General features: G+C 44.8%; 1 protein-coding gene across 3 annotated transcripts in view; it reads right to left on the bottom strand.

The window, feature by feature from the left end:
* Positions 1 to 9,500: 9,500 nt before the first annotated feature.
* TAF3 (TATA-box binding protein associated factor 3) overlaps positions 9,501 to 22,656 on the bottom strand; it is a 164,885-nt gene continuing 151,729 nt past the window's right edge. For all 3 annotated transcript variants that reach the window (XM_060192132.1, XM_007534319.3, XM_060192133.1), the window contains 3 exons: positions 16,815 to 17,073; positions 13,778 to 13,884; positions 9,501 to 11,554 (listed from right to left, as the gene is read on the bottom strand). In XM_060192132.1, the coding sequence (XP_060048115.1) occupies positions 11,440 to 11,554; positions 13,778 to 13,884; positions 16,815 to 17,073 (481 nt within the window). In that variant the 3' untranslated portion in view covers positions 9,501 to 11,439. The remainder of the gene's footprint in view (positions 11,555 to 13,777; positions 13,885 to 16,814; positions 17,074 to 22,656) is intronic.

Here is a 22,656-nt window from a genome sequence, read left to right as displayed (position 1 = left end):
CAAATTCCTGTCAGACTGGGCTCATAGTCCATGGTCACATCTGGAAACATTCTAGGCTGCACTCATATCAGCACCAGTCTTTCTCAAGTGGCAGAGGAGGATGACCCTTCAGAAAATGGGGCAGTCCCTACCATTGCTAGTTTATAGGGAGAACAAGGTCCTGAAGAGACCCACGAAAGGGCTTATGGTGATATACCTGATGGAAGTGATCAGTGATGACAGAGATCTGTTAGAGGTCTAGGCCCATAGTCTCTGTAGTGGGAATCCAAGGATTTCCTGACTAGGACCCCTGGGGACAATTTCAATGTCCAGAGGGTTAGTGTACGTCAGAGAAGAAAGCACCCTGCACTGGGCGTGCTCTAGGGCACTGGTACTTTACACATGGGGCTCCTGGATGCCCAAAGCAGATGCTTGATGGGAGGCCAGCAGCAGGTTGAGCAGGCCCAGTGTTCCATCTCCCTGTGGAAACACAGGATGGCTGTGAGGCCTGGTCCAGCCTCTCAGGCCTGTGCAGAGGTCATTCAGTGAATTCCAGTGAATTCCAGCCCCCTTCAGTGAATTTTTTTTTTAGAATGTCATTTTTAAAAATATTTATTTATTTCCTTTTCTTGCCCTTATTGTTTTATTGTTGTAGTTATTATTGTTGTTATTACTAATGTCATCACTGTTGGATAGGACAGAGAGAAATGAAGAAAGAAGGGGAAGAAAGAGAGGGGAAGAGAAAGATAGACACCAGCAGACCTGCTTCACTGCCTGTGAAGCGACTCCCCTGCAGGTGGGGAGCTGGGGGGCTTGAACCAGGTTCTTTAAGTGGTCCTTGTGCTTTGTGCCACGTGCGCTTAACCCACTGCGCTACCGCCTGACTCCCCTTCAGTGAAGTTTTAGCTTATTCTGCTGCCGGGGGAATTTCTTCCCCATCCTTCCTTTTTCAAATTGGCTCTTACAGCCAACGGAGGTGGCTCTGTAGGTGAAATGTGGAATTTGATTGTGTGAGACGCTTTGGGGTTGAGTCCTGACATCCAAGATACCAGAGCTGAGTAGTGCTCTGGACTTTCTCTCCTAAAAACAAAAGAAAATCGGTTTTTCTCACCCAGGCTTATCATTGCGCCTGGTGCTTATCCAATGACTCTTTCAATCCTGGCCATATTCTTTTTCTTCCTTTGCCTCTTCCCCTTTTTCTTTCTTTCTTGTTTGGTCTCTTTCTTTCTTTCTTGAGAGCTTGTTTGGAGGTGCTAGCAAGGGAGCGCAGCTACTCATATACCCTCGACCGAAGACCGGTCCGTCTCTCTTCGGGGAAGGCCATCCTCTTCAACTGAGCGCGCAGCTTCGGGAGGGACACACATGGAGCTGTGAGGGAGGAAAGGGACACCCACCTAGCCAGCCAGATCAGCTGGAGCAACCCTGGCGATCAATGGGGTGACAGATGTCGCAGCCAGATTGCCCTCACATCCTCTTTCTTTCTTTCTTTACCTGTGTTTCCTTCTTCCTTCTCTTATTATTTTTTATGGAGATGACATATGGATAGAAGGTCACAGACAGAGAGGAGAAACACCTATTGACACCTTCTCCCCTGGAAGGGACAAGCAACTTGAACCCTAGTTCTTGTGCATGGTGACAAGCATTCTACCAAGAGAGCCACCACCCAGCCACACCCAGGGGCATCTCATACTCATACATGATGCAGGTAAGTCGCCACATCCCCCACTAAAGTTCTGGATCCTCCAGAACCCCCTTCACCACCTTAGTTCTTGTTTGTCAGTTTAAAATAGTGAAAGTAAAATGCTAACATGTAACAATTCGGTGTCTCTGTTGCTCTGAAAACATGTGGCAGAAGCTACCTTACAGTCCGAACATTATAGAACCTCCTCACCATCCAGAAAATTCTACTGGACAGTTGGAAGTGGGAGAACAGTGACTGACAAGCAAAAACATTTGTGTTTGGAAGATTCCCAAGCCAACAGAAGTAGGTGCACTGCTAGCTCCTCCACTAGGGGGCGCGCCACAGACTCGTCCATCCTTAACATTGCATTTTCTGTTTAGTTATCCGAGATCATTTAGCATAATAACTGGAGAAAGCCAAAACCAATTGCATTCTAGCTTAATGTGTATCAGCGGCTGCATTGTCCTGCTAAACATGACAGTTCCTCCCTCCCCTCTGCCTGCTGTCTCCCAGGGAAGTTTCTCTGTGTATGGAACTGAACCAGCCGCCAGCTCTGGAGAAGGACCCTGCAAACCGCTCCTGCTTACCTTGGTGCTCAACACCCAGAGCACACGAGAATCACATTGCCTGCGAATTTCACCTCTCACTTGACAAGCTTTCACTATAGATTCAAGATCATTCATTTGGGGGGGGGGGGTTTGAGACCCAGAAACTGAGGTTCATGGAGAATTCAAAATCCAAAGAAGCACTGAAAAATTCATGAAAGAGCAAAATAACACAGTCAAGATTAAACTTTAAAAGAAAGAGAGGGAAGAAGGAAGAAAAGAGAGAGAGAATGAAATGAAAGGAAAAGAAAAGAAAGTAAGAAAAAGAAAAGAAAAGAAAGAAGGGGCTGGGTGATGGTACACCCAGAAGAAAACATGTCACCGTATTATACAAAGACCTGGGTTCAAACCCCTGGTCTCCACTTGCAGGGAGAAAGCTTCACCAGAGGTAAAGCAGTGCTGCAGGTTTCTCTCTCTCTCTTTTCCTGTCTATCTCCCTCTCCTCTCTCAATTTCTCTGTGTCCTTTCAAATAAGAGAGAAAGAAAGAAGGGAAGGGGGGGCGACTGACTGCCAGAGTGGAGAAGAATTTATCATGCAGGCCTCAGCAACAGTCCTGGTGGCAAATAAATGATAAACAAATAAGCACGAAAAGAATCCAGAAAGGTGTCATCGCCACCACTTAGTGAGCACTTGTTCAATGCTTCCATAAGATGTCATTTCCTGTCACAACTCTGCAAGGCAGATTGCTCCTCCTTCTCTGGCAGAAAGGATAAATTAAAGGATGTCTTCCATCCACCTAACAGGTGAGCGACAGAGCCAGCATTCCAGCCCAGGTTATGGCTGAAGACGAGTCCACTCTCCTTAAAACCAGTGCAGGGAGTCAGGCGGTAACGCAGTGGGTTAAGCGCATGTGGTGCAAAGCCTAAGGACTGGCTTAAGGATCCTGGTTCGAGACCCTGGCTCCCCACCTGCAGGGGAGTCACTTCACAAATGGTAAAGCCGGTCTGCAGGTGTCTATCTTTCTCTCCCCCTCTTTGTCTTCCCTTCTGTCCTATCCAACAATGACGATATCAATAACAATAATTAAAAAACAAGGACAACAAAAGGGAATAAATAAATAAATAAACCAGTGCAAAGTCTGAGCTCAATTTGAAAAGAAGATACTCGACACTGAAACAGGAGCAGAGGTCTGGCCGTTTCTACTTCATTCCTAAAAAGTTGGTGAAAATAAGGGAAGCCAAAAAAAAAAAAAAAAAAAAGGAAAGAAATCTGTCCTCACCTGTATCTGAAGCAGCACTAGTTTTGGTGTATGATTACTAGAGGCGGCTTAGAAGGAGAGGCAGGTTGAGCACACATGGTCCATGGTGCAGCAAAAAGAAAAGAAAGAAAGAAAGAAAGAAAGAAAGAGAAAAAGAAAAAGTAGAGGCACCTATCTAGTGGTATTGTACTGAAGTAGCTAGGCCCCCAAAGGTTTCCAGTATCAGTTATAATAACAGACACTTGTAAACTATCATCTGCAGAGGTATGGGGAGGGGTGTGTATGTGTGACACAGCCTGTACCCCAAATTCTGCACCCTGTCCAAGCTTCCCTCCCACAGAGGAGCACCCACATTTTGAATGGTTTCCTGGCTCCCCTGCCTGTCTGCATTCTGAGCCACAGAGCCGCTCCGCCTGGCATAGGTTGCACTGTTTGCACTGAGGACTGAAGTGGGAGAGGGAGAGTCTGGGTTGGGTCATAGCACCCTGCAGCAAGAGGTGCTTTGGTCGCAGTCACTTGCATCTGAGAACAGACCATCATCCTGTGACCTGTGGCCTGGGGCCATTCTGAGGTGAGGGTTCGAGAGCAGTGACCCACTGTCACTCTTCACAGCACTGGAACAAGCCTCACTCTGAGTGTCCTCCCCTGGGGCACAGTGTATCTGCCTGATGAGAGGGCTCGTAGGGGTTGTTGAAGTGTGTGTATCTGGCTAAGCGGGGGGTGGGGAGGTGGGGGGGAGTTCTGTGCCTCGCGCTTGTTGTGAATGTCCTCTGGCCCCTTGAGCAGAATGGAGAGGGAGAACCAGGTGTTTGGAAATCCTAGACAAAATTCGTTTTCTGAAGGCTGGCCAAAAAAAAATTTTTTTTTGTTCTCTTATTGTTTTAAATCACTCTTCCCAACAGTGTATAAAAAGGGCCAGCAAGATAGCTCACTGGGACAGTGCACTGCGTGCCACGTGCATGCCTCAGGTTTGAACCCAGCCCCCACTACAATGAAGGAAGCTCTGGTTCTGTGGTCATTTTCATGCCCTCTCCCCTGCCTCTCTGCCCTCTCTGTCTGCAACTAAAAGAAAAGAAGAGAAAGGAAAGGAAAGAGAAAAAAAAAAAGGAAAAGAGAGGAAAGGAAAGGAAAGGAAAGAAAAGAAAAGAAAAGAAAAGAAAAGAAAAGAAACACAAAAGAAAGAAACAAAACAGTATATGAGGAAGATAAATCAGACTAGAGAGAAGCCAACCCTAGCTGTGGGTGATCTGCACTTCCTCATCTCAGAGCTTCGAGAGTTCAGAGTGAACCAGAAGCTACACACATCAGTTCTCTGAACCACTGAACTGGACAATCATGAACTCACTCATAAAGGACAGTCACCATGGCATTTTCCAGGGGACAGCTGTCTCCATATGATCCAACAGTTACAAACACAGCCAGACCCCAACATACCTTTCAAAACTGTAAAAGGTAACTGACATTATGAGCAGGTGCAAGGACTGAGCAATTGTTCTTAGGGCTAAATACCTTCTTTTTAAAATTTATTTATAAAAAGGAAACATTGACAAAACCATAGGATAAGAGGGGTACAGCTTCTCACAATTCCCACCACCAGAACTCTGTATCCCAAGGGCTAAGTACCTTCTCAAAGCCCAATCTATGTGAAGCTTGCGGCATGTCTGCATGCATGTACACATGTATTCTCTCTCTCTTTTTATTTTGCCTCCAAGGTTATATCAGGGGCTTGGTGCCAACACGACGAATTCACTGCTCCTAGAGGCCATTTTCTTCCCCTTTTTACTGGATAGGACAGAGAAGTTGAGAAAGAAGGGGGGAGATAGAGATAGTGAGAGAAAGATACAGAGCTGCTTCACTACTTGGGAAGTGTCCTCCCCTGCAGGTGGGGAACCAGGGGCTCGAACCCAGATCCTTAACCAGCTGCACCACTGCCCAGCCCCCACATGTATTTTCTCATACAATGTCAACCTGCTCAGCTTCTGAATATTTTGTTGTAAACATAAACACTGCAGTGTGTAAAGTTGTAGCAACACAAACATTGCTTTTTCTTCTTTTTTAAAAAAACTTAAAAAAAATTTTTTTTATTTATTATTATCTTTATTTATTGGGTAGAGACAGCCAGAAATCGAGAGGGAGGGGGGTAATAGAGAGGGAGAGAGACAAAGAGACACCTGCAGCCCTGCTTCACCACTCATAAAGCTTTCCCCCGGCAGGTGGGGATGGGAGGCTCGAACCCGGATCCTTGCACATTGTAATACATGTGCTCAACCAGGTGCGCCACCACCTGGCCCCACATCTCTTCTTTACAAACGTATTTTATTTATTGATTAGAGAGAGAGAGAGAGAGAGAAATCAACAAGGAAGGGGGAACTAGAGATGGGGGAGAGAGAGAGGGAGAGACGGAAACCTGCAGACCTGCTTCACCATTCATAAAGCTTCCCTCCTGTAGGTGGAGGCTGGGTCTTGAACCTGGATCCTTGAGCATGGTAACATACACATCAATCACCTGGCCCTGAGGAAATTCTTTCTTTCTCTCTTCCTTTCTTTCTTTCATAATGTATTTTTCAAAGAATTTATTTATTCATGAGAAAGCTAGGAGGAGAGAAAGAACCAGACATCACTCTGGTACATGTGCTGCCGGGGATTGAACTCAGGACCTCACGCTTGAGAGTCCAATGCTTTATCCATTGTGCCACCTCCGGTACCATGGAGATTCTTTTTTAAAAGTTTATTTATTTATTTATTGGACAGAGACAGAAACTGAGAGGGGGGAGTTAGAGAGAGAGAGACATGGGGGGGTAGTGCACCAGATTAAGCCCACACAGTTCTAAGTACAAGGACTCAAGCAAGGATCCCGGTTTGAGCCCCTGGCTCCCCACCTGCAGGGAGGTCACCTTGAAAGCAGTGAAGCAGGTCTGCAGGTGTCATCTTTCTCTCCTCCTCTCTCTTTCCCTCCCCTCTCAATTTCTCTCTCTCCTATCCAAAAAATGGCCCCAGGAGCAGTGGATTTGTAGTGCTGGCACCGAGCCCCAGAGATAACCCTGGAGAGAGACACAGAGAGAGAGAGAGAAACAGAGATAGAGAGAAATGAATCCCTTCCCTAGCAATGGATCCAGCGAATGCTGAGTGGACAAAGAAAATGCTAGAAAGTGCTCTACAGAGGAAATGAAACACTGAGTTGCCCAGGCTGGGAATGGTGCGACAGTTCACACAAAGTTGCGTGTGATGTTTAAGTGGTTAGGAATGGTGTGTCGGGCCACTCCTTAGCTCTGCAGGTTCCAGTGCCATCTGCTGAGCTGCAGGAGTAAGCTCGTGGTCACTATATCGTTGAGGCTCTACCTGATGCAGGATTCGAAAAATCACTGCCTCCCAGAATGATTGCTCCTTTTGTGGAAGGAGCATTCATTATCTAACTCCGGCCTAGGCAGGCAACTCATCTGCTCGGACTTCAATATCTCAAAAAAGCTGCTGCCCTAGAAAGAGAGGACCTCAAAGCAATTTGTCTTGAAAACTAGCCACAGGCCCTTGACTCACATTCTTGCCAGCAAGGGCCTGCAGCTCTCAGTGCTTGTGCTATACTTCAATTTGGTCAGGAGGACTTTGTTTAACGGTCCTGCTAGAACAAAAGTGCATGAGGTAACACAGCAAAGTACTGCACTCTCTTTAAGGCTGGGAAAACGAAGGCCAGGCCAAGCCAGAATGCTCTGACCTGCTGTGCTTGCCTCCAGGACATGTGGAAGCTGAATCCATCACAGGTCGCTCCAGCTTCTGGATGGACTCACCTGCAGACACCTCTAGAGGAGAAATGTCAGGTTGTCATGGAGATGACAATGAAGTCTTCATGATCTCCACAGGAGGGAGGGTGGTGGTGTTTTTTTTTTTTTTTTTTACTTTATTTGATAGAACAGAGAGAAATTTAGAGGGAGAGGAGATAGAAAGGGAGAGACTGAGAGACACCTGCAGCACTGTTCCATCACTCATGAAGCAGGTGCGGCAGGAACTTGAACTTGGATCATTGTGCATGGTAATACATGCACTTAACCAGGTGCACCATTGCCCACCCCCACTCCTTACTTATCTTTTTTCTAATATTTATTCCCTTTTGTTGCCCTTGTTTTATTGTTGTAGTTATTATTGTTGTTGTTAATGATGTCATTGTTGTTGGATAGGACACAGAGAAATGGAGAGAGGAGAAGGAAGACAGAGAGGGGGAGAGAAAGACAGACACCTGCAGACCTGCTTCACTACTAGTGAATTGACTCTCCTGCAGATGGGGAGCCGGGGGCATGAATCAGGATCCTTATGCCGGTCCTTGTGCTTTGTCACCTGCGCTCAACCTGCTGCGCTACCGCCTGACTCCCCTTATTATTTTATTTTTATTGCCACAAGGATTGTCACTGGGCCTCAGTGCCTGTAAGATGAATCCACTGCTCCTGGTGGCCATTTATTTCCTCTTTCTTCCTTCCTTTTTTTCTTACTTAATAGGATAGAGAGAAATAGAGAAGGGGGAAATATAGAGATATAGACAGAGATACTTGCAGTACTTGCTTCACCACTCATGACATTTCTCCCTGCAGGTGGGGACTGGAGGCTTGAACCCAGGTCCTTATGCATGGTAATCTGTATGCTTAACCAGGTGAGCCACCATCTGGCCCATTTGCTTTTTTTCTGAAACCAGATCACTGCTCAGTTCTGGCTTATGGTGGTGCTGGAGACTGAACCTCAGATTCTGGAATCTGAAGCATGAAAGCCTTGCTGCATACATACCATTATGCTATCTCCCCACCCCTCCCAGGCAGGTTTGTATCTCTTAAATGCCATCTCCTCGTCTCAGCCACCTGGGATGCTTGTCTCTTTTATGACCTCCTGTTAGAAGGACCTAGAAAGGACACTGCCCTGAACAGAGGGGAGTGCAGCCATCACAGCAAACACGCCCAGTGTGCTCAGGCTAACACAGGAGCGAGAGGCTTCCTGTCCCTCTGCGTGGGATTCTCTCCACCATGGAAATCCTTGCTTTTCAGCTGCTGACTTTCTGTGTTCCCACCACTTGGGCTCCCTGACTGTCTCCTCCTGAATCATGTGTCAGTCTGTCTCTGTCTGTGTCCAATCTTTCCCAGTTCTGCTGGATTTTATGTATTGTCTTCTTTCCCCTTCTCCTCTCCCCATCTTTTTTTCCACCCAGATAGGAAAGAGAAACAGGAGAGACCCACAACAGTGTCCCTTACTTGTGAAGCTTCCCCTGCTTTCATATGTCGCCGGGTCCTTATGCATGGTGACGTGTGCGCTCTGCCACCTTAAGCCATCTCTGGCTCCGTTCCCTGTGCGATGTTTCTAAGAAGTTGCCCTTCTTGTCTTCACTTTGCCTTTGTGAATGACTAACTCTGATTCTTTTTCACCACAGCACTGCTTAGCTCCGGCGGGTGCAGGGGATGGAACCTGGGACTTCTCACATGTAGGACTTGTGTGCTGTCATGGCACCCTCTCCCTGAACTGTGCCCCCATCATTAACTCCTCTTTATAACACAGGTGTTTCCTAGTCCATTTTCAGGGCAGTACCATGAAGTTCCCCAAGCTGGGTGTAGAGATGGCCCTCAAGGAGAAACCAAGACCCACGGTGATGTCACACAGTCCACTGAACTGTCAGAAGATGCCAACAACTTTGGGCCTGCAGTAGCCTGCCTTGGATTCAACTCACTGACCTAGAGGTGAAAGGCTCCTTATTCCATTACTAATCCTCTGAGCTCTCTGGCCCCCTGAAAATGACTCTTTGGTTTTATTATTGCAAAGGCCATTTATAAAATCATGAACTGGATTTAGGAAAGCAACCATGAAATAGCAGGGGACAACAAGCTGATTGAAATTCCTCCAATGTTGTGTGGGCTGCAGCCTCCCAGACAGGACTGGGGGAAGGTCAGATGTAGTAGGCACCCCGATTCTGATTTCATAGTGTGACACATACTTATATGTGGCCACTTCAGACCCACTGACCATGCCTCAGGGAACTGAATCCTAAATAAAGAAAATGGAAAAGCAAAATATGAAACAGCCAATAATCTTTATTTTGTATTTCCCCCAGCCTCCATTCCTCTGCAAAAAGCACTAACGGGTATATATTTGTGCATGTGAAAATATCGTTTAAGGTATTTAGAATGACCTCGATTTAATTAAGCGGACACACACACACACACACACACACACACACACACTCACACACACTCTCATGCACCATGTGTCTTCAAGACAGATACTTCGTTTCTTTGTAAGGACAGAAAAATTTTGGCTTCTAGAACAAAGAGGGCGATGAAGAAATACTGCACTTTTCAAAGGTTGACTCCATTTCCACTGATTTGCAATTTCACATTCAAGGCAGAAAACCACATTTCTTTGACCACATAATACGTTTTAAAATATGGCTAATTCATACACTAATATTGATTTACTTGGCATTAAAAAGTCACAATTTCTATTAATAATTTGTATTCAGTTCAAAGCCCATATAGTCTAGCATTCAAAATATCCATTACATTGGCCCAAACCAGGACTATTTCAAAATCAAGTAAAAGTCCATATTTATTCCAAAGTTGCTAAAATATGCTAATAAAATTAAATTTGATGTTTTACATTAAAAATAAAATATTTGGTTTATCTCTCAGACATCTATAACATATAATAAATAGTGGGCAGGGTAGTCATATAATAAAGTTTCGTGAGACCCTGAAATTGGATGAGTTGTCATTTAAAAAATTCATAATATACTCCATTCCAGCCTTAAACCACAATATCAATGAACAACTTGCAGAAATAAAACAATATCAACACAAAATACTACAGTATTTTTTTTTTCCTTTCAGGGAATCCACATGTCCTGTGAATAAAAGTCAGTTAAAGAACTGTACAGAAGTGTAGTAGATACCAAAAACGATTTCAAATCGTAAACAAGGGGTTTAAATTGCCTTGTTCTCTTCCCAGCTGCTAGGGTCCTGTCCCCCCCACCATGCTTTGGGGCACTGCATGGCCAGGCTCAGGGTGGGAGTGGGGGGATGGAGCGGGGCGCCTCTAAACTCTGACTCTTATCTTCCAGCCTTCTCAGCTTCAGTACAGCAATCATCACTGACGTGGCTGAAACCACCATGGATGTCAGAGAAAGCCAGAGTCCTACCCGATAAAAATTTTAAAAATAGCTACTTCATAAATATTTATTATTTACATAGGACTGTCGGGGGAGAGCTCCTGGTCTGGAGAGTCTTTTTGTACAAGTTGATGAAATGTCTGAGCGGTGAGAAGAACTCCAGCAGTTAGAGGAAGGCAGAGTCGGAACGCAATGGGGATAGAAAATATGTCAACAAAAATAATTTGCACAAAAGCAAACAGGACATGATAGAAACCTCTTTTCTTAAAAAATAGAAGGTATTTCACAAAAGCCAGAACATTTTACATGTTAGTACTAAAAACGGGGCTGGGACTGGGGCTGGGGGTGGGGGAAGCTTCATATCTTCTCATCACAAAAATATTTACCAAGGTTTCAGCCGGAACGTCCTCTCATGTTATTATGATTATCTTATTTTGGAGGGATGGGGTGAGAACTGTATACAGACTAATGTACCATTCTTAAGTTACAGTCAAGGCAGTTTACATATTATCTCCTCGCCTAATACCTTCATGGAGAGACTCTGGAGAGAATGAAGGAAATCAAAAGGGGAGGTGCTGGTCTTTTATTAATAATACTTGTCAGTGGTAGGAGAACGTGGAGGCTCGGCAGTCCGGGAGCCCCCACCCCACCTCCTTTGCCTCCATCACACCACCAGGCAGTCCCGGGCCACTCTGGCTCAGAATGGGACAAGCCAGAGTGGGTGGTGTGTCCCTGTCCTCAGTCTTCCCCAGTCATTGTCCAGAGTCTGTTGGGAAGTGGGTGGGCAGAGGCGACCTCGCTCCTCTCCTTGGCTGCAGGAAGAGGCCCCCAGCAGGCGTCAGGCTGTCAGTGTGCCCGATGCTTTCTCTTTTTGTGTTTTTTGTCCTTCTTCTTGTTGGCGCACTTGGGACAGAACCATTGCATTTCTTCTGGTGGTGCAGCTGTTATTCCAACACATGGCCTAGTGGGGGAAAGAAAGACTCCAGATAAACAGGCTTTATGTACATGCACACACACACACTCTTCTTCCCTGTTCTCAAATAGTTTAAAATGATAAAATGACCTAAAAAAAGGTTGTATGTGCGGCCAGGGAATGAACTCAAGGCCTTAAGTGTGTGTGATGCTAGTGGGAGGCCTCCCAGTCCCATCTTAGTTGTGTTTCTTCAGAGCAGCTGTAGGTTGGATTGTTTGATCGGGCCCTGCCCAGGCAACAGCAGGTGAGACTCAGAATTCAGTCAGCCCAGGAGATTTTTTTAAAATAGCAACATTAAATACTAATTTTTAGATTTTATTTATTTTTTTGTTTTTTAATTTTTATATCTATTTTCCCTTTTGTTGCCCTTGCTTTTTATTATTGTAGTTATTATTATTGTTATTGATGTCATCGTTGTTAGATAGGACAGAGAGAAATGGAGAGAGGAGGGGAAGACAGAGGGGGAGAGAAAGATAGACACCAGCAGACCTGCTTCACCACCTGTGAAGCAACTCCTCTGCAGGTGGGGAGCCGGGGGCTCGAACCGGGATCCTTACGCTAGTCCTTGCACTTTGCACCACGTGCGTTTAACCTGCTGCGCTACCGCCCAACTCCCTAGATTTTATTTATTTATCTTTATTACCACCAGGGTTATTGCTGGGACTCAGTGTTGGCACTACAAATCCAGCGCTCCTGGCAGCCATCATTTCTTTTCTTTCTTCTTTTTTTTTCCTTTTTTTTTTTTTTATTTGAGAAATTGAGAGGGGAAGGGGTAGGAGAGAGGGAGAAAGACACCTGCAATCTGTTTCACTGTTTGTGAAACTTCTTCCCTGCAGGTGGGGAGCAGGGCCCTGGAACCTGGGTCCTTGTGCATGGTGCTGTGTTTGTTCACCTGGGTGTGCCACCACCTGGCTCCCTCAATGCTGATTTTTAAGTAAATGATTTTGTATGGACTGAGAATGTTGTTATACATATCCAAATAGCCCATGGCAGAAAAAAAAGGCTCCTCAACCCTTAGAGGGGCAAGAGGAAGAAATAGGAAGAGAGAGAGAGAGAGAGAGAGAGAAAGGAGATGTCACAGCAGTCCATAGAGTTCCCTCAGGCAATGCTCATGTGGTGCTAGGCTCCAGTCCCAGGCCTCACACACAGACAGTGAGGCATGTGTTCTGTGCACTGAGCTATCTCCTGGCCCCAATAAAACAATATTTTCCTGTATATGGTTTAGGAGAAATTCTAAATATTTAGCAGAAATGCCAAGGCTGTCTGTGTGTGTGTGTGTGTGTGTGTGTGTGTGTGTGTGTGTGTGAGTGATCACAGCACATAAAGCTCCAAGCAAAGGCTGAGTGGCCACACGCATGGGCTCATTCACCCGCCGGCCAGAACAACCTCAATTCTCCAAGCAGTGGCCTGTGGTTCTCTGAGAGGTCCCGGATTCACACACCTGAATGGCTTTCTACTGCTTTGTACCTAATATTTTAAAGATAAAATGAAAGTAATGTTTGCATACACTTAGCTAGTTTCCTTACTTTGGGGGGGGAGTGGTGTGAATCCCAGACAAGTCGTTTCTTTCTGCAGTTTGTTTACAAAGAGATAATCTTACTGACAAGTGCTGTAGTTATTACAGAAAATTACTACAAATGACCCCCCACTTTTTTTCTTTTTTTTTATATTTATTTTATTTATTTATTCCCTTTTGTTGCCCTTGTTGTTTTTTATTGTTGTAGTTATTATTGTTGTTGTTGTTGTTGGATAGGACAGAGAGAAATGGAGAGAGGGAGGGGAAGACAGAGAGGAGGAGAGAAAGATAGACACCTGCAGACCTGCTTCACCGCCTGTGAAGCGACTCCCCTGCAGGTGGGGAGCTGGGGTTCGAACTGGGATCCTTATGCCGGTCCTTGTGCTTTGCGCCACCTGCGCTTAGCCCACTGCACTACAGCCTGACTCCCCCACTTTTTTTTTTAAGTAAACAGGATATATTGGGTTGTTGAAAAAAATCACGATGCATTTTTTTTTGCGTAGAAAAACACAGACAGGAATGTTATGAACTTTCTGACAACCCAGTAGAAGAAGTTAAGCAAGATATTTAGAATTTCGGCTAAAGGTAACAGCCCAGAGCCGCTTGGCTTTTGTGCACTATCACTGATGGCACCTGACAGCCCGGGGATGGTTGCTGGCTGGGTGGACCCAGCCAGTTTCCAGATGTGGACTCACCAGTGGTACCAGTCGTCACAGTCGTCACAGCCAATCATGGGACTCCCGTCGTCAGGTTTGTTGCACCCGGGGCAGATCCAGATCTGGTTGCCCCACTCGTCTCGGATCTGAGGGCCCCGTGGGGGAGGAGAGGAGCAAATGGAGTAGGGAAAAAGAACCAATGAGAGGACAGGGTGAGAGTGATCACTTTCCACTATGACCCTAATCAAGCAACATTCTAGACCAGGAGAAAACATCTCAGAGTAATAGTCAGTGACCGTGCACCCTGAGTTTCTGGGAGGTTGTGAAAAGACATTGGCTGCTAGGTGCTCAATGGTTAGATATTACTAAGGACGACTATGAACTCCCCCTTTTTAAGGCACAGAAACAAAGCATTTTACCACCATTCCTGTGAACCGTTTGACCGAAAGCCCCCAACATGTAACGCAATAATGTGAATATGTAAGTTCTTCAAGATGAAGGGCTGGGTGGCTATTGAAAGCTCCACCCTGTCACCGCTTCGGCCAGGCCCACAGGCAAGCATTAATCCAGACCCTCAAATGTGCAGCCATCACCCGATTACTGATTAGCCAAACCCTTGTCCTGAACTAGCTGATAAGATCAAGGATATAAAAGAGTTGTTACTAAGTAACTTTCCATTCCCTTGATGACATTTTCAGCAAAGTGCAATCAAGTAAAGGGCACCTGAAATAAGGTGCTCAGGAGGCCAGAGAACTCCACGTTTTGACGGTCTTTGGCTCTGAGTCCGGTGTGCCTTGAAGTTTACTTCTTCCCTGGGAGGTTCTAAGCACCCCCTCGCCACTTCCTCCAGCTGTAGCCCAGTGTGGAAGCAGCCATTCTACAGGCAGTTGTAAAAAGTCACTTTTAAATGTGTTGTCACCACAAAGCATGTAACTCCACTGCGAGGCAGTCTCTTCTCCTAGACTGTCAAACAGCACTGCCTCGACATGGAAAGAGGAAATGGCTTTCTCAGAGTGGGGCAGGTGCTACTGGTGGCCTATCTCATTCAACTGGTGTGCTCTCCTAAGACCCATCACTTCTGAAAGTGTCCCCAAAAGGATCAACAATGAAACTGACATGAAAGCTTTCATTAGTGACCTGTGGGCAGCTGCATCCTGGGGCAAGAACCACCACTTCCCACATGCCAGTCACTTAGCGAGAAAGCATCTCCAGAGCCCTGGGCCCTAAGGCCAGCACGCATGGTCAGTTCTGCTGTGGGCTGACTTTTGAATGTCAGAATGTCAGAAGACTCTGCTGCTCTTTGAGCTGTGTCTCAGAGCTCTCCAAAGAACTAGCACCCAACACAGCCTGTCCACTTAGTTCTTCCGAGGCCCTGTTGCCTTTTGTAGTCACGGAAGCAGCCCTGGGAAGGCTGAGGTGGGCAGTGGTGTTAAGGGCAAATTGATGCTCTTTGCTTCATGGCCTCTGTCTTGCCCTGGACCATACACTTGTCCACAACACACACACCTCTCAATGCAAAGACAAGGAGCTGAGGAGGGAAAAAATGAACTCCTTTCTGATGGACCATTCTTGAGATGCTTATGCCTCCATCAGACACCAGTGGCAACTGGCCTTTGCACCAATGTGATCACCACAGGCTTCTAGGGCACATCTTCCACTTTTGTCTTACATTGGCTATTTAATAGTTACCCTGTGTTTCTGTTGTTGTTGTTGCATCCTTTTAAATTTATTTCTGAGCATTTCTTACTCTCCCCCCCCCCCCCCCCGCACTGCTGTAAGGTACCTGTAAGGTACCATGTAAGCATGCAAGGATTTGTTGAAACTTCCCTCCAGAACTCATCTATAGATGTGACATTTGGAGGGGTGATAATAATGACAGGTGCCAGGTGATAATGACACACCCTTTTCTGTTCTGTTCTGAAAGGCCAGGATCACACACTGGTGGTCACAGTAGAAGTAGCCCCCAGGTCCCCTGTGTGCCTAGTCTTTTGTGGTGCATACAAGGACAAAACTGCTTTATCATCAGACGGAACTCGGGGTTTGGAAAAGACTGGGAGAGTGTGAGGGAAATAACCCAGGACCTTGCTGTGAGCTCACTTAACAAGGTGAGATCTGCAAGCTGAGGACACAGGAATACTTGGGAAGTGGGGTGTCTGGAAATGCACCCCCCACTTTGCAGGTAAGCTCTGTGGATGCTAGGCCTCAGCCAGTGCTCAAGAGTTGAGTACTGCTCCTTAGAAATACCAGCTGGTCTACTGGATCTCTGTGTCTTAGTATTTACATTACACTTATGAGACAACAGTCTATTTGCTGGATCAAGAAATTCAATATGAAATTTAAATGTCACTGTTCCCAAGCTTTGGGTCCATGATTGCTTAACAATTTGTTTGTCTTTGTATGTTAACTCTCTTTTCAGTCACCAGGTTCCAGATATCATCAGGATGCCGGCCAGGCTTCCCTGGACTGAAGACCCCACCAATGTGTCCTGGAGCTCCGCTTCCCCAGAGACCCACCCTACTAGGGAAAGAGAGAGGCAGACTGGAAGTATGGACCGACCAGTCAACGCCCATGTTCAGCGGGGAAGCAATTACAGAAGCCGGACCTTCCACCTTCTACAACCCACAATGACCCTGGGTCCATGCTCCCAGAGGGATAGAGAGTGGGAAAGCTATCAGGGGAGGGGGTGGGATATGGAGATTGGGTGGTGGGAATTGTGTGGAGTTGTACCCCTCCTACCCTATAGTTTTGTTAATTGATCCTTTCTTAAATAAAAATAAATAAATAAATAAATAAATGTCACTGTTCAGCTCTATATTTACTCATCGATCTTGCTGTCTGTGTTTGCAGTCCTAGTGCAAAATGACATAAAATGAAAACTAAGCTGTGACATCATGTATGGAGACTGAACACAGGAAGACACTAATTATTCTTCTAAGTCAAAAGCAAGAAGATGCCCTGTCCAGTTGTGTAGACTCATCTCTGACATTGACAGTGAAGCCATGACATTGTCTTTTGACTGACACATGCCCCTGAGCAGAGGCCACATTCTGGAGTAAAGAAGGAAAAAGTCACGTACCACATATGTGCTAACCGTCTCTGTGATCACGCTGCGGACTGGGGCTCTGGAACCAGCTCCGGAGATGGCTGGGGACACAGAGGGCAGCAATGCAGGGGAAGCGCTGGGTGGTGCAAGGAGGGGGCTGTGCAAAGGCAGTGGGGCTGGGTTGACATGCATGGGAGCCGGGGGCGGCAACGGGGCGGGTGGTGGGGTCTTGGGTCTGCTCAGTGCAGGAGCGGGCTTAGCCTCCGGTGCTGGGACCACCTTGCTGATGACACTGACAACAGAAGACAGAAAAGGCAGTCAGAGCAGGCGAATCAAGTCAAGTCTCTAAACACCCAATGGCAAACAAACCTGTAAGTAGAGCAAGCTACTTTTCTGAATAGCCAGAGGCAGCGGAAAGACCCAGGGTTCTAGGCCCTTCACCAGTTCACCTCTCAGCTGACTCATACTTGTATCTGCTTAAGCTGCCCCTTCATGACCAGGTATTGAGACTTTCTTAGCAAGCAATGCATAGGCACTGCTCACAGGACTGTAACTCTAACAGCCCTTGCAGTAAGGGTGTGAGCTGCCTGCCCCTTCCCCAGACACGGCTAGAACACCTTCTACTGACTTCAGGTTTGGTGACCTAACTCCTATAGCCTTGGAAATGGCCATGAGAATCCCAGTGGTTCTTCTGAGCGAGTTCTGAGAGCAGTTACCCAGTGGAGCTCTTCCTGTTTCTCTGACGGAGCTGGGATAGTTGTGTCACACAGTGAGGAATGAAGACAGATTTGGGGTCATGAATGCTCACGGTCTAACCTGGTCTGAGCCAGCCAGACCTCATAACATTATCTTACTCTTCCAATGCTGATATTGACATGTAAGGCTATTTCTGGTGTACAATTTCAGAACAGTGTTAAAAAAGCCAATTTGGGGAGTCGGGTGGTAGCGCAGTGGGTTAAGCGCACGTGGCACAAAGCATAAGGACCGGCATATGGATCCTGGTTTGAGCCCTGGTTCCCCACCTACAGGGGAGTTGCTTCACAGGCGGTGAAGCAGGCCTGTAGGTGTCTATCTTTCTCTCCCCCTCTCCATTTCTTTCTGTCCTATCCAACAACAATGACAACAATAATAACTACAACAACAACAAAAAAAACTAGTGCAACAAAAGGGAATAAGTAAATAAATAAATATTTTTTTAAAAAGCCAATTTGAGCTGGAGAGACAGCATAAAGGTTAGGCAAATGACTTAATCCTGGCTCTGAGCTCATTCAATTACCACCATCACCCTAAGCCTCAGATGGGCAGTGACTGTTCTGGTAAAAATAAATAAGTGAATACTAATCTCTTTCCTCAAGTCCTTCCTTCCTACTCTTCTTGTCACCCTTCCGCTCTTTTTCACCAGAGTACTGTTCAGCTTTGGTGTCAGGGACTGAATTTAAGACCAGAGCACCTCAGACATGAAATTCTGTTGCATAAGCCACTCTGCTCTCTTCCTGGTTCAATTCCCTGTTCCTTAGTCCACTACTTGGAACACCACAGCAAAATGAAAACTCAGAAACTTGACTCCTCTGGATTTGATTAGTGGGAAGTAATAGAGGCAAGTGTGGTTTTCTGGGAGGACACAGAAGCTCCCTTCCTGATTCGACTTCCGGAGGCGGAGCTACGAGCAGCAGATCGCTTTCTCTCCTCTCCTCTCCTCTCCTGGATCAACTAGGAATACCAAAGGAGACCACCCGGACCGAAACAAGACAGGACTAGAATGACCACAGAAACCCAGTAAATCACCCGTGAGTACAAACACGCGTGGCTGGTGACAGAGAGGAGAGAGGGGCCTAAGGAGAGATTAAGTGACTGCTAACAGTTCGACAGTTTGTCAGTGGAGACACCACCTCCAGTCTGCTCCACCAACAAGGGGACAGCTGAAGGGAGGAAAGGACTCCCCAGAGACTCACCAAGTACAACTCTGAGTCTCCATTGCTACTACCCTCAGAATCTGGAGCAGCAAGAGGGAGGGACACCAGGGCACAGAGATCTAACCGGGAAACTCAGGAGAAGACCTATACCTCGGTGGCATAGCTGAAGGGCTGTGAAAGTCTCTTTGCATAACCACTGGATTATCTCTGCCACACCCTGCTTTATCTCTTGGTCAGGAGTCATTGATTAAGCCAAGAAGCCTATTGATAGTTTAAAAGCCCTCAGGCTACCATAGCCTACAGGGGAAAAAAAAAAAAGGCTTTTACACCACTGAACTCCAACTCAGGGATTGAAAAAACTGTTAACTTATATAAAATGGTTAAAACAACAAGAAAAAATAATGGAGACTCGAACCAGGACAAGAGTCCAGCTAAAAGTCCTCCAGAGGGCGAAGCACAAAACAACGAGTTCAACATCCAAACATTAGCTAAGGAAATAATAACAGGAGTGAGTAAAGAATTTGAAAAAATTGTAATCAGAACTGCAGGAACAACAAATGAGAATATGGAAGAAAATTCTAATAATCTCATGGTTATTAGAGAGCTGAAAGCTGAAATTGCTGAGCTAAGAAGGCAACTAGCTGAACAAGTTAAAACAGTATCAGAGCAGGGCAACAAAATAGATGAACTCCAGAAAGCAGTAGAGGGCAGAGAGAATAGAATCAATGAGGCTGAAGACAGAATTAGCAAGATTGAGGATGAATTAGAGACAACTAAAAAAGAAGTAAGAGATCTCAAAAAGAGATTAAGAGATGCTGAAAACAACAACAGAGTCCTATGGGATGACTTCAAAAGAAACAATATACGCATTATTGGCTTACCAGAGGAAGAAAGAGAAGGGGAGGAAGAAAGAGTTCTCCAGGCCATAATAGCTGAAAATTTCTCTAGTCTAGACAACACCAAAGACATAAAGATTCAAGAAGCCCAGAGGGTCCCAAACAGAATTAACCCAGACCTAAAGACACCAAGACATGTCATACTTAGATTGGAAAGGAATAAGGATAAAAAAAGGATCTTCAAGGCTGCAAGAGAAAAACAAAGAGTCACCTACAAAGGAAAGCCCATAAGATTAGCAGCAGACTTCTCCATACAAACACTACAGGCCAGAAGAGAATGGCAAGATATCTATCGAGTGCTCAATGAGAAAGGCTTTCAGCCAAGAATACTATATCCTGCTAGATTGTCATTCAGACTAGATGGAAGCATCAAAACCTTCTCAGACAAGCAACAGTTGAAGGAAGCAACCATCACCAAGCCTGCCTTGAAAGAAGTTCTGAAAGGTTTCCTATAAACAACCAGACCACCACAAATAGAACATATATCAAAACACTCTAAAACTCTACGAATGGCGTTAAAATATCTTCAATCTTTGATATCAATAAATGTGAATGGCCTGAATTCACCTATTAAAAGACACAGAGTAGGAAGATGGATCAGAAAACACAACCCAACAATATGTTGTCTACAGGAAACTCACCTAACGCAACAAGACAAACACAGACTTAAAGTGAAAGGATGGAAAACTATCATTCAAGCCAATGGCCCACAAAAAAGGGCAGGAACAGCTATTCTCATATCTGACATGATAGACTTTAAAATAGATAAGATTAAAAAAGATAGGAATGGACACTACTTAATGCTCAGAGGATCAGTCAATCAAGAGGACTTAACAATTATTAATATCTATGCACCCAATGAGAAGCCATCTAAATACATCAAACTTCTACTGAAAGAGCTACAGCAATATATTAACAGTAACACAATCATAGTAGGGGACTTCAACACCTCACTCTCTCAACTTGACAGATCATCCAGGAAGAAAATCAGTAAAGACATAAGGGAGCTAAATGAAGAGATAGATAAACTAGAACTATTGGACATTTTCAGAGTCATTCATCCCAAGAAACTGGAATACACATTTTACTCAAATCCACATGGATCATTCTCAAGGATAGACCATATATTAGGCCACAAAGACAGCATCAGCCTATTCAAGAGCACTGAAATCATCCCAAGCATCTTCTCAGATCACAGTGGAATTAAACTAACACTTAACAATCAACAAAAGATTAGTAACAGTACCAAAATGTGGAAGCTCAACAGTACACTTCTTAACAACTTCTGGGTCAAAGAGGAAATCAAGGAAGAAATCAAAATGTTTCGAGAGTTCAATGAAAATGAAGACACAAGCTATCAAAATATTTGGGACACAGCTAAAGCAGTCCTAAGAGGGAAATTCATAGCTATACACGCACACATTAGGAAACAAGAAAAGGCACAAATAAACAGCCTGATTGCACATCTTAAAGACCTAGAAGAAGAACAACAAAGGAACCCTAAAGCAACCAGAAGGACAGAAATTACTAAAGTTAGGGCAGAAATAAATAACATTGAGAATAGGAAAACCATACAAAAGATCAATGAAAGTAAATGTTGGTTCTTCGAAAGAGTAAACAAAATCGACAAACCTTTAGCCAGACTCACAAAACAAAAAAGGGAGAAGACCCAAATAAATCGGATAGTAAATGAAAGAGGAGATAACACAACAGACACTGCAGAAATTCAACATATCATGCGAGGCTTCTATGAACAACTATATGCCACCAAGTTAGAGAACCTGGAAGAAATGAATGATTTCCTAGATACCTACCAACTTCCAAAACTAAGTAAAGAGGAAGTGGATAATATGAACAGGCCCATCACAGCTAATGAAATTGAAACAGTTATCAAAAATCTCCCCAAAAATAAAAGTCCTGGACCAGATGGTTTTACAAATGAATTCTACAAAACTTTCAAAGAAGAACTAATACCTCTACTTTTAAAAGTCTTCCAGAAGATTGAAGACACTGGAATACTCCCTGCCAGCTTCTATGAAGCCAACATCACCCTGATACCAAAAGCAGACAGGGACACAACCAAAAAAGAAAACTACAGACCAATATCTCTGATGAACATAGATGCGAAAATATTGAACAAAATTCTAGCCAACCGGATACAGCAGTATATCAAAAAGATTGTTCATCATGACCAAGTGGGGTTTATCCCAGGCATGCAAGGTTGGTTTAATATACGTAAATCAATCAATGTGATCCACCACATCAACAAAAGCAAGACCAAAAACCACATGGTCATATCAATAGATGCAGAGAAAGCCTTTGACAAAATACAACATCCCTTTATGATCAAAACACTACAAAAAATAGGAATAGATGGAAAATTCCTGAAGATAGTGGAGTCTATATATAGCGAACCTACAGCCAACATCATACTCAATGGTGAAAAACTGGAAGCATTTCCCCTCAGATCAGGTACTAGACAGGGCTGCCCACTATCACCATTACTATTCAACATAGTGTTGGAAGTTCTTGCCATAGCAATCAGGCAGGAGCAAGGAATTAAAGGCATACAGATCGGAAGAGAAGAAGTCAAACTCTCCTTATTTGCAGATGACATGATAGTATACATGGAAAAACCTAAGGAATCTAGCAAGAAGCTTTTGGAAATCATCAGGCAATACAGTAATGTGTCAGGCTATAAAATTAACATTCAAAAGTCAGTGGCATTCCTCTATGCAAACACTAAGTTAGAAGAAATTGAAATCCAGAAATCAGTTCCTTTTTCTATAGCAACAAAAACAATAAAATATCTAGGAATAAACCTAACCAAAGAAGTGAAAGACTTGTATACTGAAAATTATGAGTCACTACTCAAAGAAATTGAAAAAGACACAAAGAAGTGGAAAGATATTCCATGCTCATGGGTTGGAAGAATTAACATCATCAAAATGAATATATTACCCAGAGCCATCTACAAATTTAATGCTATCCCCATCAAGATCCCAAGCACATTTTTTAGGAGAATAGAACAAATGCTACAAATGTTTATCTGGAACCAGAAAAGAC

This window comes from Erinaceus europaeus, chromosome 6 (genome assembly GCF_950295315.1).
Source record: "Erinaceus europaeus chromosome 6, mEriEur2.1, whole genome shotgun sequence".
Lineage (NCBI taxonomy): Eukaryota > Metazoa > Chordata > Mammalia > Eulipotyphla > Erinaceidae > Erinaceus > Erinaceus europaeus.
Note: the sequence above shows the minus strand (reverse complement) of the source record. Positions and strands in the feature narration are given on the sequence as shown.